This window comes from Bufo gargarizans, chromosome 2, assembly GCF_014858855.1.
Source record: "Bufo gargarizans isolate SCDJY-AF-19 chromosome 2, ASM1485885v1, whole genome shotgun sequence".
Classification (NCBI taxonomy): domain Eukaryota; kingdom Metazoa; phylum Chordata; class Amphibia; order Anura; family Bufonidae; genus Bufo; species Bufo gargarizans.
In genome coordinates this window covers 153,210,116-153,227,869 of record NC_058081.1, presented here as the reverse complement: position 1 = coordinate 153,227,869, position 17,754 = coordinate 153,210,116, and the positions used below count along the sequence as shown (strand labels likewise).

Below are 17,754 nucleotides of genomic sequence, written 5' to 3'. Positions count from 1 at the left end.
CAGTGACCTATACAGCACCCCGCCACTTAACACTGACCTCCATATGGGACCGTTCCCTTTTCTGTGACCTCCACTGTTCCCTGCCCCCTTAACAGAGACCTCCACAGCACCCGTCCCTTTAACAGTGACCTCCACAGTACCCCGCTCCATTAACAGTGACCTCACAGTACCCTGCTGACTTAACAGTGACCTCCACAGCAGCTGCCCCATTATTAGTGGCCCCCGCCCTCTTAACAGTGACCTCCACAGGGCCCACCCCTTTAACAGTGACCTCCACAGCTGCCTGCCCCTTAACAGTAATATCCACAGTGAACGCTTCTTTAACAGTGACCTCCACAGTGCCCGCCCCTTTAACAGTGAGCTCCACAGCAGCTGCTATTTTAATAATGGCCCCTGCCCCCTTAACAGTGATCTCCACAGCAGCTGCCCATTTGATAGTGGCCCCTGCCCCCTTAACAGTGACCTCCACAGAGCCATGCCCCTTTAAGGCTAGGGCTACAGGACAACATGTGTTGCGCGACATTTTGTCATACCAACATCGCACAATTTTTTTTATAATGATAGGCTATGGTGTCGCACTGCAACATGCTGCGACTGAGATACGACACTCGCAAAAAATCCATCCAAGCAGTGCAACACCAGAGACTATCATTATAAAAACTGTCGTGCAACATCAATGTCGCAGTGTAGTTGTGCCCTATGTGTCGTGAGACATATTGTCAAGCAACACATATCGTCGTGTAGCCCTAGTCTAAAGCTGATCTACAGAAGTGAAGAAAAATGGCTGGGTTGTTATGAAAACCTGGAGTAAAACTGTGCGTATGTGGAGACTAAGGGCCTGCGAGCTTCTATTGGCTGATAAGGGACATATGATCGTGTATATGGCAGTTGGGATATGAAGAGAAAGACTTGCAGGCTCGTATTTGCTAATGCAGGTCATATTTTGAAAATCTCTGAGGGGAACGGTACTCTAGAGAGCTAAGACTCGGTCTAAAACCTTCCAAGACACCTGATGTACCTGTGTGCTAAATTTGGTCAAGATGGCTCCAGTCGTTTGGTCGCGCATAAAGAACAGACAGACAGAAACCTATTTTTATAATATTAGAGATATCTAATATATATAAAAATGAGTTTGTCTGTGTGTTCTTTATGCGCGACCAAACGACTGGACTGATTTTTACCAAATTTGGAACATAGGTACATCAGTCTGTGAAGGTTCTCATTTATCGAGGTCATGGTATATATCTGTAAAGAATAAATCAAGGCAACTGGACGTTCTGTAGATTTCTTGAAAACGTTTCACTCGTTCTTCCAACGAGCTTTCTCAATTCTGAGTGATTGTACCAAAAATTCTGGGAATAAATATGTAACTGAATCCACATCTGGTAATTAGACCCAGCATTGGGGCAAAGGTGTTGATTCCATTATCCTAATTGGAGTTAGTAGGTGATAAAGTAGGTGGGAAGTCTTTATCACCTACTGACTCCAATTAGGATAATGGAATCAACACCTTTGACGCAATGCTGGGTCTAATTACCAGATTCAGTTACATATTTATTCCCAGAATTTTTGGTACAATCACTCAGAATTGAGAAAGCTCGTTGGAAGAACGAGTGAAACGTTTTCAAGAAATCTACAGTACGTCCAGTTGCCTTGATTTATTCTTTACAGATATAGGTACATCAGGTGTCCAGGAAGGATTTAGAAGGTTTTCTCAGCTCTCTAGGACGTACCGTTCCTGAGATACTAAAAAACTAAAAAAAAAATGACCTGCGTTAGCAAATACAAGCCTGCAAGCCTTCCCAAGTCGTCTTCTCTTCATATCCAAACTGCCATACACACGGTCACATGTCCCTTATCAGCCAATAGAAGCTCGGTGGCCCCTGGTCTCCACATACACACAGTTTTACTCCAGGTTTCCATAACAACCCAGCCATTTTTCTTCACTGCTGTAGGTCAGCTTTAGGCGACAATAAGTCTCATGACACATAGGGTACTGTTGCAATCCAACATGCTGCGACTGTGACACAGGGTACTGTGGCAGTCACTGTTAAAGGGACGGGTGCTGTGGGGGTCTCTTAAGGGGGCAGAGAACAATGGAGGTCACAGATAAGGGGACGGTCCCCTATGGAGGTCAGTGTTAAGGGGCGGGGTGCTGTATAGGTCACTGTTAAGGGGGCTGGGCCCCTGAGGAGGTCAATGTCAAGGGAGTGGGGTGCTGTGAAACTCACTGTTAAAGGGATGGACGGATGTGGAGGTTCCATTTTAAGGAAATGGGGCTCTGTAGGAAGAGGTGAGGGGCTGCAGATGTCACTGTTAAAGGGGCGGGGTACTGTAGAGGTCACTGTTATGGGGGATACTGTTGATATCTTTTGACGGCACACAAACTTTAAATGAAATAGATGAAATATACCCGTGTGAAGCCGGGTCCTTCTGCTAGTGTATATATATATATATATATACACATACATACATATATATATATATATATATATTATATATATAATATTGGATAATGTTTAGAATATAGGATAGAGGCTATTTCTATCCACATACTGTATAAGAAAATAAATAATACCATAAATAAGTATAAGAATAAGAACAAAAATATAGCAAGCATATTAGTGTAAAACAATTGATGAAAACTTGCGCTGTTAAAAAAAGAAAAATGAAGAAATACTGTAATTGAATAATTAGAAAATAAAATAATAAGTAATTCAATTGAAATGGATGAATAATGTATTGTAGCAGAGGCTCAAACACAGATATGTATCTATGGGTGCTCTGCCTGCAGCACACGCACTGCCGTGTTAATTAATGTATAATATAATAAGACAAATGGCAGGCACTACATATTCTGGGATTGCATGGACAAATCAGTCAAATATATATATGTACATAATTGATTATAAAACATGGTAAAAATCTATAAAAACTATAAATACACGATTAGTCTATATGTGAATCCACCCACCTCCCTGAATGCTTCTAAATATATAAAAAGCCCTAATTAATTTGCATATGAACTTAAAATGTATTAAATATAATAAAATAATAGCAATATATATCATTCAAAATGAATAGTAGATGCAAACCTCTGTAATGGATACAGTATGATGAATAGGCAGCTCATATGCAAATTAGTTTTTTATATATATTTAGAAGCATTCAGGGACGTGGATTGATTCACCTATAGACTAATCGTGTATTTATTGTTATTATTGATTTTTAACATGTATTTTTTTTCCCTAATATCCACTATGTTTTAGAATAAATTATGTACATATATATACATATGTATATATTTGAGTGAATTGTCCATGCAATCCCAGAATATGTAGTGCCTGCCATTTGTCTTATTACTACTATTCATCAATCGAAATTGATGTCTTTCTGTATATAAAAGACTGTGTGCCACAGGCACCTTTTGTTGATCATTGGTTAGGTCCAACTATTAGGGTCAAACAGTGATGGCATGCCTTACAGATATATAATCCTTATGCATGATAGAAAGCCCCTTGAACCTATTACTTTCCTATTTGGAAAATAAAACAATTTAAACAGGACCTTTCATGGGTCCAGACATTATAAACTAAGTATCAGGATAAATAAGGCATAGTGCAAGGATCTAACTTCACTTACTATTTTTTCTGTGCGCCGCTCCGTTCGCCCGCTGTGGCCCCCGTTGTATTCTCCCGCCTAGTATGCTTATTTTAGCATTGGAGCAATGAGGAGGAGAGTATTTTTTTCTCCCTGGCTGTGACGCTCTCTGCTGCGATTGGACAGCACTACAGCCAGGGAGAAGGAGACGCCCATGGAGAAAGACTCAGTCTCCTCCTCATTGCTCTGATGCTAAAATTAGCTTACCAGGCGGAAAAATAAAATGGGGGCCACAGCGGGCGAACGGAGTTGCGCCTAGAAAAAAATAAATAGTAAATGCAGTTAGAGCCCTGCACTATGCCCTACGTATCCTGATACGTAGTTTATAATGTTTGGACCCATGAAAGGTCCTCTTTGAATATTCAATACAAATATTATCTGTGTTGTGAGTAATCCATATCCCAAGTTAAATGTATCCATACCCTGGGTGTATTGACCAGAAATAGAGAAAATAAATACTAGCATTAGCTGTTCACTGTCATATCAAAGCACAAGAATTCTGATCCAACATGATGTTTAAAAGCTTCAAAATGGGAAATGAGATTGTAATCTATACTAGTGCATGAACCTACTTATACAGAAATGCTCAAGCAAGAAAATTAAATAAATACACATTGTGAATAAAGAATAAAAAATAAAAAAAGTTGATCATTTACATAATTTCAAATATGGATTTTAATTTGTTTTTGGTACTCACAGCCAATATAGTGTCAGTGCACAAACGGATGCACACATATACAAACATACTAAACACTTGACTTGGTGCTTATCTAGAGAACTATTCTACAGAAAGGCATTTTGGGAAAAATTTGCACATGATTATGAAGGGGGAAAAAAACAATATAACAATAGAAATGTACAATGGTAGAGGGACAAAACTACAGTGACTATTACATGAGGTATGCCAAGCCTGGGTGGTCAGGTGCAGGAGTGACAATGCTGCCCCTACTGCTTACCTGCTGGCTGTTGAATGAAGCAGGAAGGAAACAAAATCATTGACACAATTCAATGAAAATGGTTATTTCTAACAAAGGAAACTAAAAAAGCTAATTGCACTATGAAAGCTTCATCTCAATACAGGTGACAGAGGTCTGATTTAGAGAAGGTTACAGAAAGACAACACTATGGATTGAAACTAAAATTGATGCAAATACAATATGACATGAAGGCCTGATTTTTTAATTTCTTTTTTTGCCAACAGCCGCTATGTTGTATAGCTGGGGTTTGATACTGTATTTTAAGAGCAGCAAAATCTATATACATGCAACAACTCTCAATTAGGTATTACAAAACAAATATACAGGACACACTCAGACTTACATAAAATATATAATTAGATACCCCACCCCTAATGTGTGTGATTATGAGACTTACCTTACATAGAGAGAAATTGGTACTACAGTATTTAGAATGATAATGTAAGACCAGAATGTGAGGAATCCTGAGAACACGGCACTGTCTACTAGCTCATCCCAGTGAAGGTAGACTCTAAAACGAGTGCCTACATGATGTTCCCAAATGGAGTTTCCAACAGATAGAATGATTCCCATGCATACCAGGAAGCCAAATATCTGGAATACAAACAATATTATTGTTCTAAACATAAAATAAGACTTAAAGGAATTCTGTCACCAAGTTTTGGGCTATAGAGCTGCGGACATGCACGGCTAGATCGCCGATAGCATGCCCGCAATATATCTGTCCTATAGGGCTGTGTGGTTTTAATTTCTTTAAAAAAGGAATTTTATAGATATATAAATTAGTCTTGTATGTGTCCAAGGGGCTGTACTAACCTTCCTGGAGCCCAGCACCGCCTATGTCCTCCGAATCTCCTCCTTTCATCAACCAAAGATTGCCGCGAGCTCGCGCATGCGCAGTTCTTTCCCTAAGGCTGATGCCAGCACAGGGAAGGAAAACTATACCAGCACTGCTCATCGCGAGATTACGGCAATCTATAGTTGATGAGGAGATTCGGTGGACATAGGCAGTGCTGGGCTCCTTCAGAGGCTGGTGTGGCTGGGCACGGCTGGGCTCCAGGAAGGTTAGTACAGCCCCTTGGACACATACAAGACTAATTTACATATCTATAAAATCCTTTTTTAACCACCTCAGCTCCCCTAGCTTAAACACCCTTAATGACCAGACCACTTTTTACAATTCTGCACTACACTACTTTCACCGTTTATTGCTCGGTCATGCAACTTACCATCCAAATGAATTTTACCTCCTTTTCTTCTCACTAATAGAGCTTTCATTTGGTGGTATTTCATTGCTGCTGACATTTTTACTTTTTTTTTGTTATTAATCGAAATTAAACAACATTTTTGCAATTTTTCACTTTCAGTTGTAATTTTTTTTTAAAAAACGACATCCATATATAAATTTTTAAATCTAAATCTAAATTTATTGTTCTATATGTCTTTGATTAAAAAAAAAATGTTTGAATAAAAAAAAATGGTTTGGGTAAAAGTTATAGAGTTTACAAACTATAGTACAAAAATGTGAATTTCCACTTTTTGAAGCAGCTCTGACTTTCTGAACACCTGTCATGTTTCCTGAGGTTCTACAATGCCCAGACAGTAGAAAAACCCCACAAATAACCCCATTTCGGAAAGTAGACACCCTAAGGTATTCGCTGATGGGCATAGTGAGTTCATAGAACTTTTTATATTTTGTCACAAGTTAGCGGAAAATGATGATTTATTTTTTTTTCCTTACAAAGTCTCATATTCTACTAACTTGTGACAAAAAATAAAAACTTCCATGAACTCACTATGCCCATCACGAAATACCTTGGGGTGTCTTCTTTCCAAAATGGGGTCACTTGTGGGGTAGTTATACTGCCCTGGCATTTTAGGGGCCCTAATGTGTGAGAATTAGTTTGAAATCAAAATGTGTAAAACAAAGCCCTGTGAAATCCTAAAGGTGCTCTTTGGAATGTGGGCCCCTTTGCCCACCTAGGCTGCAAAAAAGTGTCACACATGTTGTATCGCTGTACTCAGAAGAAGTAGGGCAATGTGTTTTGGTGTGTTTTTTTACATATACCCATGCTGGGTGAGAGAAATATCTCGGCAAGAGACAACTTTTCCCATTTTTTTATACAAAGTTGGCATTTGACCAAGATATGTATCTCACCCATCATGGGTATATGTAAAATGACACCCCAAAACACATTGCCCAACTTCTCCTGAGTACGGCGATACCACGTGTGTGACACTTTTTTGCAGCCTAGATGCGCAAAGGGGCCCAAATTCCTTTAAGGAGGGCATTTTTAGACATTTGGATCCCAGATTTCTTCTCACGCTTTAGGGCCCCTAAAATGCCAGGGTAGTATAAACACCCCACATGTGATCCCATTTTGGAAAGAAGACACCCCAAGGTATTCAATGAGGGGCATGGAGAGTTCATAGAAATGTATTTATTTTTGGCATAAGTTCTCCCTTTCCGCTAACTTGGGACAAAAATTTCAATCTTTCGTGGACTCAATATGCCCCTCAGCGAATACCTTGGGGTGTCTTCTTTCCAAAATGGGGTCATTTGTGGGGTTTGTACTGCCCTGGCATTTGAGGGTCTCTGCAATCATTACATGTATGGCCAGCATTAGGAGTTTCTGCTATTTTCCTTATATTGAGCATACAGGTAATTAGATATTTTTTTTCCGTTCAGCCTCTGGGCTGAAAGAAAAAATGAACGGCACAGATTTCTTCATTCGCATCGATCAATGTGGATGAAAAAATCTCTGAAAAAAAAAAAAGGAGGGGAAAGGCGTCTGCCAGGACATAGGAGCTCCGCCCAACATCCATACCTACTTAGCTCGTATGCCCTGGCAAACCAGATTTCTCCATTCACATCAGTGGATGAATAAATCATTGTCGGGATATTTTTTATATATTTTTTTTATATACAAAGTGTTTGCCAAAGCATATGAACACCACCGCCCCCTCAGCTCATATGCCTCGGCAAACGTATCTTTTACTGCAGAGGAGAAATCTTGTCTTGCAGCGCCGCATACACCGACTTTTGTGTAATCTGACAGCAGCGCAATGCTTCTGTCAGAATGCACATCAGTGCTGCAGCTAGTCGATTGGTTGGTCCACCTGGAAGGTAAAAAAAAACAAAACAAAAAAGAAAAAACCAGGCCGCAACGCAATAAATTTATTAACTTTCTAATAATATTTGAACGGAACATATAAACTTTATTTAACTTTTTGAACAGAAGGTTAAACTTTTTGCTTACCGGTGATTTTATTATTATTTTTTTTACCTTTATAGGACAAACCTCTCCTTCCCCATGGGACAATGTTCAAAGCGCAAATCGCCCAGAGATGTGGCGAAGTACATGCACTTTGTCCCAGGTGAAAGGAGAGGTTTGCAGCAGCCCTGTGTGAATGGGCCCTAATAGCCCTGTGTGCCTGTCCTGTGAGATCCAATCCCTATGCTAAGTGTACCTGTGTGTGGTACTTCCGGAAACACTCCCCTAAGTAGTAATCAGCAGCATGTGGAGCAGGAGAGGAGACAGTAATGGGGCACTGCGGGCGAACGGAGCGGCGCCCAGTGCTGGGACATCGCTGGGCGCCGCTCTCTGTGTGGGAATAGTCCAATCATTGGTGGCTCAGTGCGCCTGCCCCTCCTCTGCCCCTCTCTTCTCATTGGTGGCGCAGTGCGCCCGCCCCTCCCTTCTCATTGGACAGAGGGAGGAGGAGGACAGCTTCCTTCTCCCCGTGCTGCTGAGAGAACATGAGCGCGCCGACAGCAGCGCGCTCATGTTCCGAGATACTAGACTGCGCAGAAGCGCAGCCCAGTATCGAAAAAAACTGATCGTATCAATACCGGGACAAAAGTATCGATTGGGTATCGAAATTTCGATACCCACAACAACCCTAATTCCTCATCCGACTGGGTTAGAAGCTTGTAGGCCTCTTCAGAAGAATACCCCTTATTTGACATTTGGACTACTAAATTTAGGGGGTATTCCCTGAGACCAGCCAAGAAAAAAAGCAAGCCTGTCTTACAAATGGGTGGCTAGCGAAGTACCGGAAGCCGCTGCGATTGATAAAAAATATCAATATTTTTTTTATCACCGCAGCGCTTGTAAAGTGATTGTGCAGGGATCAAAAAAATATATATTTTTTGTCACTGCGACGGGGCGGGCGTGGGTGAACGCACGTGTAGGCGACCGATCAGGCCTGATCGGGCAAACACTGTGTTTTGGGTGGAGGGCAAACTAAGGTGACACTAATACTATTATAGATCTGACTGTGATCAGTTTTGATCACTTACAGATACTATAAAAGTACAAATGCTGATTAGCAATAGGCTAATCAGCGAATCAGTGACTGCGGTGCGGTGGGCTGGGCGCTAAACGATCGCTAACTACCTAACCAAGGGGCCTAAACATTCCTAAAACCTAACAGTCAATACCAGTGGGAAAAAAAAGTGACAGTTTACACTGATCACTTTTTTCCCTTTCACTAGGTGATTGACAGGGGCGATCAAGGGGTTAATTGGGGGTGATGGGGGGTGATCTGGGGCTAAGTGTAGTGTTTTGTGTGTACTCACTGTGATGTCTGCTCCTCTGCTGCAACCAACCGACCAAAAGAACCAGCAGAGGAGCAGAGAAGCCATTTAACACCTTATATTTATAAATATAAGGTGTTATATGGCTTGTGATTCATTTTTTTATTTTTTTTATTATCAGCCTGCCAGCCACGATCGTTGGCTGGCAGGCTGATGATGTAATACCCCTCTAACTTTTGCAGGCCCGCGATGCGCATGCGTGGGCCGGCTTTGAGCGTCATCTCGCGTCACGCGAGATGACGCGCCAATGCGTGACTCTGCCTGAGAAAGCCGCCTCCGGACCGCGATCCTGCGTTAGGCGGTCCGGAGGCGGTTAAAGAAATTAAAACCACACAGCCCTATAGGACAGATATATTGCAGACATGCTAGCGGCGATCTAGCCGTGCATGTCCGCAGCTCTATAGCACAAAACTTGGTGACAGAATCCCTTTAAAACAAAACAATTTATTGTTACATGCAATACAGTCCTGATGTGAAGACAGAGTAAATATAAAGTCCTGATCAAAAGTTTAAGACCACTTGAAAAATGGCAAAAATTCATATTTAGTATGGCTGGATCTTAACAAGATTCCAAGTAGAGCTTCAACATGCAACAAGAAGAAATGTGAGACAAAACATTTTTTGAGCATTCAATTTAATGATAACAACGAATAAACTTTAACAGGCTGTTTTTCAGCTGATCAAAAGTTTAGGCCCACACCTCAAAAAAAAAAAACTTAACCCCCCCCCGCCAAAAACAGAAATCCAACTTCCAAACATGAACTCAGTAATGAGTAGCTCCGCCGTTATTGTTCATCACTTCCAAAATTCATTTCAGCATGCTTGATGCAAGCGTTTCCATGAGGTGAGTGGGAACATTTCTCCAAGTGGTGAAGACGGCCGCACGAATGCCATCTATTGTCTGGAACTGTTGTCCATTTTTGTAAACTTCCCTTGCCATCCATCCCCAAAGGTTCTCAATTGGATTTAGATCAGGGGAACATGCAGGATGGGCCAAAAGACTGATGTTATTCTCATGGAAGTCCCTTGTCCTGCGGGCATTGTGTACTGTAGTGTTGTCCTGTTGAAAAACCCAGTCGTTACCACACAGACGAGGGCCCTCAGTCATGAGGAATGCTCTCTGCAACATCTGGACATAGCCAGCGGCCGTTTGATGCCCCTGCACTTCCTGAAGCTCCATTGTTCCACTGAAGGAAAAGGCACCCAGACCATTATGGCACCCCCTCCCCTGTGGCGCGTAGAAAACATCTCAGGTGGGATCTGCTTGTCATGTCAGTAATGTTGGAAACCATCAGGAGCATCAATGTTACATTTTTTTCTCATCAGAAAATAAAAAACTTTCTTCCACCTTTGAATGTCCCCTGTTTGGTGCTCTCTTGCAAAGTCCAAACGAGCAGTTCTGTGGCGTTCAAGGAGACGAGGTCTTTGAAGATGTTTTTTGTTTTTGAAGCCCTTCAGTCTCAGATGCCGTCTGATGGTTATGGGGCTGCTGTCAGCACCAGTAAGGACCTTAATCTGGGTAAAGGATCGTCCAGTGTCTTGACGGACAGCCAATTGGATCCTCCAGCTCAGTGCTGATGAAATTTTTTTGGGTCTACCACTTGACTTTTTTATTCCATAACCCTCAGGATCATTTAATAAATTCGAAATGACTGTCTTACTGCGTCCCACCTCAGCAGCGATGGTGCGCTGTGAGAGACCCTGCTTTTTTGCCTTTGCCATCACAACCTGTGACTACCTGACAGAAAATGACAATGAATCCACATCTTTGCACAGATTTGGCCTTTTAAAGGCATGTGGTCCTAAAATTTGGATCAGCTGAAAAACAGCCTGTTTCAGTTTAATCGTTATTTTCAATTAATTGAATGCACAAAAAATGTTTTGTCTCACTCATTTCTTCTTGTTGCATGTTGAAGCTCTACTTGGAACCTTGTTAAGATCCAACAATGTAAAATATGATTTTTTGCCATTTTTCAAGTGGTCTTAAACTTTTGATCAGGACTTTATATTTACTCTGTCTTCACAAATAATGCACCCAACAACAGAATCAGTTTTACAGCTTATTCAGAGGAGCATGTGCAGCCCGGAAATCATGTTCTTTGTCTGAGCGTGATCCTCCATTCTGGACTTGCAGGGGCGCATGGCATTATACTTCTTTATAATGCTGTGTGCCTCTGCATGACCTTACGTCTACAGGATTATACTGACATAAAGCTGTCACTATGGTTGTGAAACAATAAGGTAATTAAGAGGCGCACAGTATTATAAATCAGTATAATGGCGTGCGCTCCTGCAAGATGAGTAGCGTCCAGAATGGAGAATCACGCTCATACATGGAGTGCGATTTCCGCACTGCACATGCACGTCTGAATGAGGCCTTAGGCCTTGTTCACACTTCAGTGAATCACAGACGTGTGCTGTTCATGGTCTCCACACACAGTACACATACCCTTTTTAATGTGTTTGTACCCACATCAGTGGTTTTCTACTACTTGTGGGCCAGTGGAAAAATCACAGAGACATGCACTACTTTAATTTGTGATGTTGACCAAACACTCCCAAGCCTATGGGTCTGTGAAAAACTACCAACAGAACACATATTGCTCCATGTTCTTTCAGTGTTTTTTCATGGACCTTTGGTAGGAGAAGCTCTGGAAATTAAAGAGGTTGGCCCATCTTACGACTCTCCATTCACTTCTATGGGAGTTCTGAAAATATGGCGAGTGGGCTTACTCGCCTATGTCCAGAACTCCCATAGACATGAATGGAGAGCGCACCATGCAAGAACGGCTACCTCTCCATTTACCTCTATGAGTGTACCAAAAATGGCTAACCCGGCTGTCGGCTATTTTCAGCACTCCCATAGAAGTGAATGGAGGGTGGAAGCACCCGTGCAGTGTGCCCTCATTCACTTTGGGGGCTCCGATCTAAAGATAGGTGTCTCTACGGTTGGGACCCGCATTTATCTGACATTTGTGGCATATACTAGAGTTATACCACCAATGTGTGAGATGGGCCAACCCCTTAATTTTCAACTGAGCTTTGTCCGTGTAATAAGGATGACACATGGAGGGCAAAAAAAGGACACACAGACCAAACATAGATTTTCTACAGACGTTAAACAGACACGGAAACGTGAACGAAGCCCATGTTGTTAACTTACCCATAGAACTAGAGTATTCATTAGCCGATCAATGCTAGTTCTTTTAAACTTTGTTTTCCCGCTGTTTTGCATTAATTTAGTATCTGGGCCTGTGAAAAGAAGCAAGAAATATTTATTTCTGAGGTTTGTTGGTTTCAAACAAACATAATAATGTCAAAGGCTAATAAATAATAGTAAATACACAGCACATAGGAGTACAACTGAACACTTGTCTTCGAAAGCTACTCCATTGTTCCTACTTTACACTTGTATTGAGTGAGAAAGCAACTTTTTGGCGACTTAAAAATAAATAAAAAAATAGTCTTAAATGGGTTGTCCGGGTTCAGAGTTGAACCTAGACATACCCATAATTTCACCCAGGCAGCACCCCTCATGTTAACATTGGAGCATCTCTGCTGCCTGTGTGAAAATGGAGGTATGTCCAGGTTCAGCTCTGAACCCGGACAACCCCTTTAATGATAAATCTGGAACGAAACTCATTAACATAGCTGACCATGCCCACATTTCAAAGTCACATGTTTTTTTTGCGCGAGTGCAAAAAGTTTCAAAAGCCCCAAAAGTCCTATTTTGTGACTTTTAGAAGTCATAATTCTGGAGGCATGATAAACCAGGGACAATGTTTCACAGTAATTTGGAGTGTGTGTCTCAAAGACTTCATTTGTAAGTAAAACTTCAACAATAACTAAGCCTACACCAAGATCACTGTATTCCTAGGTCTCTAAAATTATATAATCTTAGTGGAAACCATTATAACTTGTGTACTTTTAAAGGGCCTTGCCCATGAAAAACAGTTATCCCCAATCCACTGGATAGGAGATAAGTGTCTAATCAAGAATCTAACCGCTGGGGCACCTGCCGATCATAAAAACAAGAGCTGTACTGTACCCTCCTGCAGTCCCATAGAGTTGAGAAGCAGACGGCATGCATGAAGCCCCAGCAGTTGGACCCGTAATGATAATTTATCATGGGAAAGCCCCTTCAAAGAAGCTCTGTCACCAGATCACTCCTATTAAAGCAGGCACATAGCCTGCAGTTTAAAAAGTGCCATTACACTTACCGGTAATAGGTTTCTGGAAGTCTCCACGACGGCACCCCTGTGATGACCCCGCCCTGCCAGGGACAGGCAAAACATTCAAAGAGGTTAAAAACCCCTCCCCACCCAGCACCTTCAGTGGCTTTCCAAGAACCGGTAGGAAACCCATACCAAAAAGGTACTTAGATACAAACAAATCCTATACCACACTTTTTTTTTTTTTTTTAGGGAGGGAAATTCCCAGATGCCCCTAAGAACAAAGGAATTTTTTTTTTTTTGAGGGGAACTACTCAGTATAGGACCTTACGGCCAAAGGCCAAATCCTTAATGTCTGAAACATTAAAAACAAACCCTATAATGCTTTGTGAATGTGTGCACTCTCTTCCAAGTGGCTGCCTTACAGATCTGTTCTATAGATACTCATGCTCTCTCTGCCCAAGATACTGATGCTCTCTCTGCCCTAAGCTCAGAAGGAACCTCTTTCTGCATAGAGATGTAACATCTGGAAATAGCCTGTTTAATCCATCTTGATATGAAGTCTTAGCTGCTCTCTTCCCTTTATTTGGGCCAGCAAACTGCAAAAAAAGATTTTTTTTTCTTTCCTCCATGGTTCTGTCACCTGAAGGTAAGTAAGTACAGCCCTCCGAACATCTAAATTGTGGAACTCTTTTTCCCTATCATTTTTCTGATTTTCACAAAAAGAGGGGATAACTATGTCCTGAGACCTATGGAAGGAAGAGGACACCTTAGGTAGGAAAGAAGGATCCAGTTTTGAATTGCCACTAATGCTCTGAAAACCAGATTTAAGTTCCAAGGAGGGACCAGATTTAATATTTTGGACTTAATGCTATCTGTGGCTTTCAGGAATCTAGAAATAAGAGTTATTTCTGATAGATGAATGTCAAAAAATGTACTTAATGCGGCCACCTGAACTCTTAAAGTACTAGGGCTTAGACCTAAATCTAATCCTTTCTGTAGAAATTTTAAGATATCTGGAACAGAAGGGATGACACAATGTTTACCATTTTCAGAACACCAGAAAACAAATCTATTCCAAACCTTATGATAGATCTGATCTGTTGACTGTTTACAGCTAAGAACTAGGGTATTAATTAACTTATCTGAAAGCTCTTTCCCTTTCAAGATTGTCCCTTCAGCATACAAGCTGTCAATCTTAAGGTTTTTATGTCTGGGTGAAAGACTAGACCTTGGCTGAGAAGATCTGGAAGCAAAGGTAACTCCAGGTAATCTCCCAAGCACATCTCCGTTAGAAGGGAAAACCAGCTCCTCCTTGGCCAGAAGGTGGCTACCAGGATCATCCTGGATCTTTTGAAGGACCCTTGGTAGCAAGGGACCCTAGATTCTGGTTCCATTTTATCTTTGGGATTTAGAGAGCAAAAGCTTTTAAGTTTTCCGTTTCTCTATTGCAGTTCTGACTAGTCAACAATCAGATGGTCAGATACATATATAGTAGAGTGAAAAAAGTAAGTATCACAGGCCAGCACCACTAAAACATAACTTTTAATAATAGTTTAAAAAAAAGTAACATTAGTATCACCTCCTATAGCCCAGAGGAAATTCAGTACGATATAGAAGAGGTGGAAATATAATCCCTATTCCTATTATCCCTATTCCTACCTAAAAACAGAATAGCCGCAATTGCGTGTCAGGAACCTCCTGGTCACCCTAATGAGTCCCAGACACAGAAAAGAATACCATCATCATAGTGCCAAAATGCTCATAGATGTCCAGTAATAAAGTCCAAGTCATAAGGTTTTATTAGTCGCGCCTTACTAAATTGCAATCGTTAGATGTATTACACTTCACAAAAAAAATATGAAAATCAAATAATATAATAAATATTTTTAACAGATATATCCACTTAGGTCCCGCTACGTACCAACGCGTTTTGCTGTACCAATCCGGCACTAGCTCATCAGGGGACAAAGTCCAAATTGGAATATGCCCATGTAGGCAAATATAAGAATGTGGTTAGAAAATAAAGAAAACCAAAATAATAATAAAGTGAAGTGTAACCACTAATAAGATATCATAAGGCATAAGTGTCGACATCCAACTCTAATGTGACCATATCAACCTTATCAGGAGAGATAGGATCCATACCGAGGACCAGCATCTATATCTGCTACACTGCTGCAGCCCTATCTTGTACTACAGGAGTCCCCTAGGATTACCGAGGCACCATCAGCCTATATACTGGGATGGTGATTTCACCATAAAGAACCCCTATATCCAGGGGCGTAGCGTGGGGGGGGGGGGGGCTGCTTTTACCCTGGGCGCCACACTGCAGGGGGGCGCCGTCCACAGGGCTGGCACAAGTTAAATCGCTGACGCTGTGTTTTTTTTTTTTTTTGTTTTTTTTCACACAGCGCCCGGCTGCAGAGCAGAGTGAGGAGGCGAGAGGAGGCGGGGCATGCACAGCAGTTCCCGATAGGCTCCGCCCACCTTCCAGGCAGGAAAGACAGTGCAGACTGCAGAGCCAGGAGCCGGAGCAAGAAGAAGCAGAAGATGGCTGCAGCTGAATCAGTAGTAGACTGTAGTCCAGCCTAGAGACAGTGATTCAAGCGACCCTGAGAGAGTGAGTGACAGTCAGTGTCACTGTCCCAGAGTCCCAAAGTCCCACCCTGAAGGGGGCTGAAGGGGGCCATAATTATTACTATAATACTACAGAGGTGGTCATAATAATAATACAGAGTGGGCCATTATATATTATAATTATACAGAGATGATTATACTTATGGGCACTACGGGGGAAGGGGACGTCTGTTATCTGAGGATGATAGTAAAGTGAGGAATCTAAAACATTTTCTGTGAAACTTTCCAGAGACGAGACGCGGCTGAAAGAAGGTGTCATGACGGTCCTATCTCCGAATGAAGACGTTGAGGAAAGTCTATATCACAGATGTCACTGGATGTAACAGGTATGGTGCTGTATTCTCCTGTATATTTCATAGCAATGTATGTTATGTCCATCCAAATATCTGTTTCACGGTAGGGTAGGGGGTATATAGAATTTGTCCAACACTGCCTCAGCCTGGCCCCAGACTTGAGGTCACACTGTGTGTTCTGAATTCTGGGGCCTCACACCCATCTACTACATCATCTGTACTCAGAGAGCTATCACTGTATTATCTGTGGTGTTACATAGGACTGCAGGAGACATCTACATTATCTGCCCTGGGTGCTGGCTACCCATGCTACGCCACTGCCTATATCTATAGTATTTGGCCCTAGTGGCCAGGCTCAAAATATGTATATTTGTTCATTAACATTTGAGACTCACATATTGATGGCCTACTGCGGGGGTCTCCTGATAAGGGTGCATTCACACGACCATAAGTGTTTTGCTGTCCGCAAATTGCGGATCCGCAAAACAAGGATACCTGCAATGTGTGTTCCACATTTTGCGCACCGCACATGGCCAGCGCTATATAGAGAATGCCTATTCTTGTCCGCAACCAAGAACAGGACATGCTCCATACTTTTTGCGGGGCCGCGGAACGGGACAACGGATGCGGACAGCACACTGTGTACTGTCTGCATCTTTTGCGGCCCCATTGAAATGAATGGGTCCGCACCCGTTCCACAAAATTGCGGAATGAATGCGGATCCATTTAAACAGTCGTGTGAATGCACCCTAAGGTTGACGGTCGACACTTATCCTTTTTTATGATATCTTATTAGTGGTTACACTTCACCTTAATATTTACCTACATGGACATATTCCCATTTGGACTTCGGTCCCTGATGAGCTAGTCCCAGATTGGTACAGCGAAACGCGTTGGGACGTAGTGGGACCTAAGTGGATATATCTGCTAAACATATTTATTATATTGCTTGATTTTCATTTTTTTTTTTTTGTGATATGTAATACATCTAAGGATTGCAATTTAGTAAGGTGTGACTAACAGAACCTTATCACTTGGACTTTATTACTGGACAATTATGAGCACTTTGGCACTCTGGTGATGGTATTCTTTTCTGTGTCAGGGAATTATTAGGGTGACCAGGAGGTTCCTGACACGGGATCGCCCCTATCGGGGCAGCTACTCCGTTTTTAGGTAGGGACCCAATAGGGATAATATTTCCACCTCTTCTATATCGTACTGAATTTCCTCTGGGCTATAGGAGGTGATACTATGTTAACTTTTTTTAACTATCATTAAAAGCAATGTTTTAGTGATGCTGGTCCATTTTTCTGTTTCGACCTGGACACAAACAAATCCACCTGTGGCAGTCTCCACTTCTCCACATCAAAGCAAATGCTTCCTGAGCTAACTCCCATTCTCCTGGTATTACT

At 41.8% G+C, this 17,754-nt stretch overlaps 1 protein-coding gene across 1 annotated transcript in view; it reads right to left on the bottom strand.

The window, feature by feature from the left end:
* The window catches only part of ATP8B4 (ATPase phospholipid transporting 8B4 (putative)), a 397,315-nt gene that overhangs the window by 136,455 nt on the left and 243,106 nt on the right, over positions 1–17,754 (bottom strand). The window contains exons 11-12 of the mRNA XM_044279613.1: positions 12,401–12,489; positions 5,035–5,231 (exon numbers count right to left, since the gene is read on the bottom strand). Coding sequence (XP_044135548.1) covers positions 5,035–5,231; positions 12,401–12,489 — 286 coding nt within the window. The remainder of the gene's footprint in view (positions 1–5,034; positions 5,232–12,400; positions 12,490–17,754) is intronic.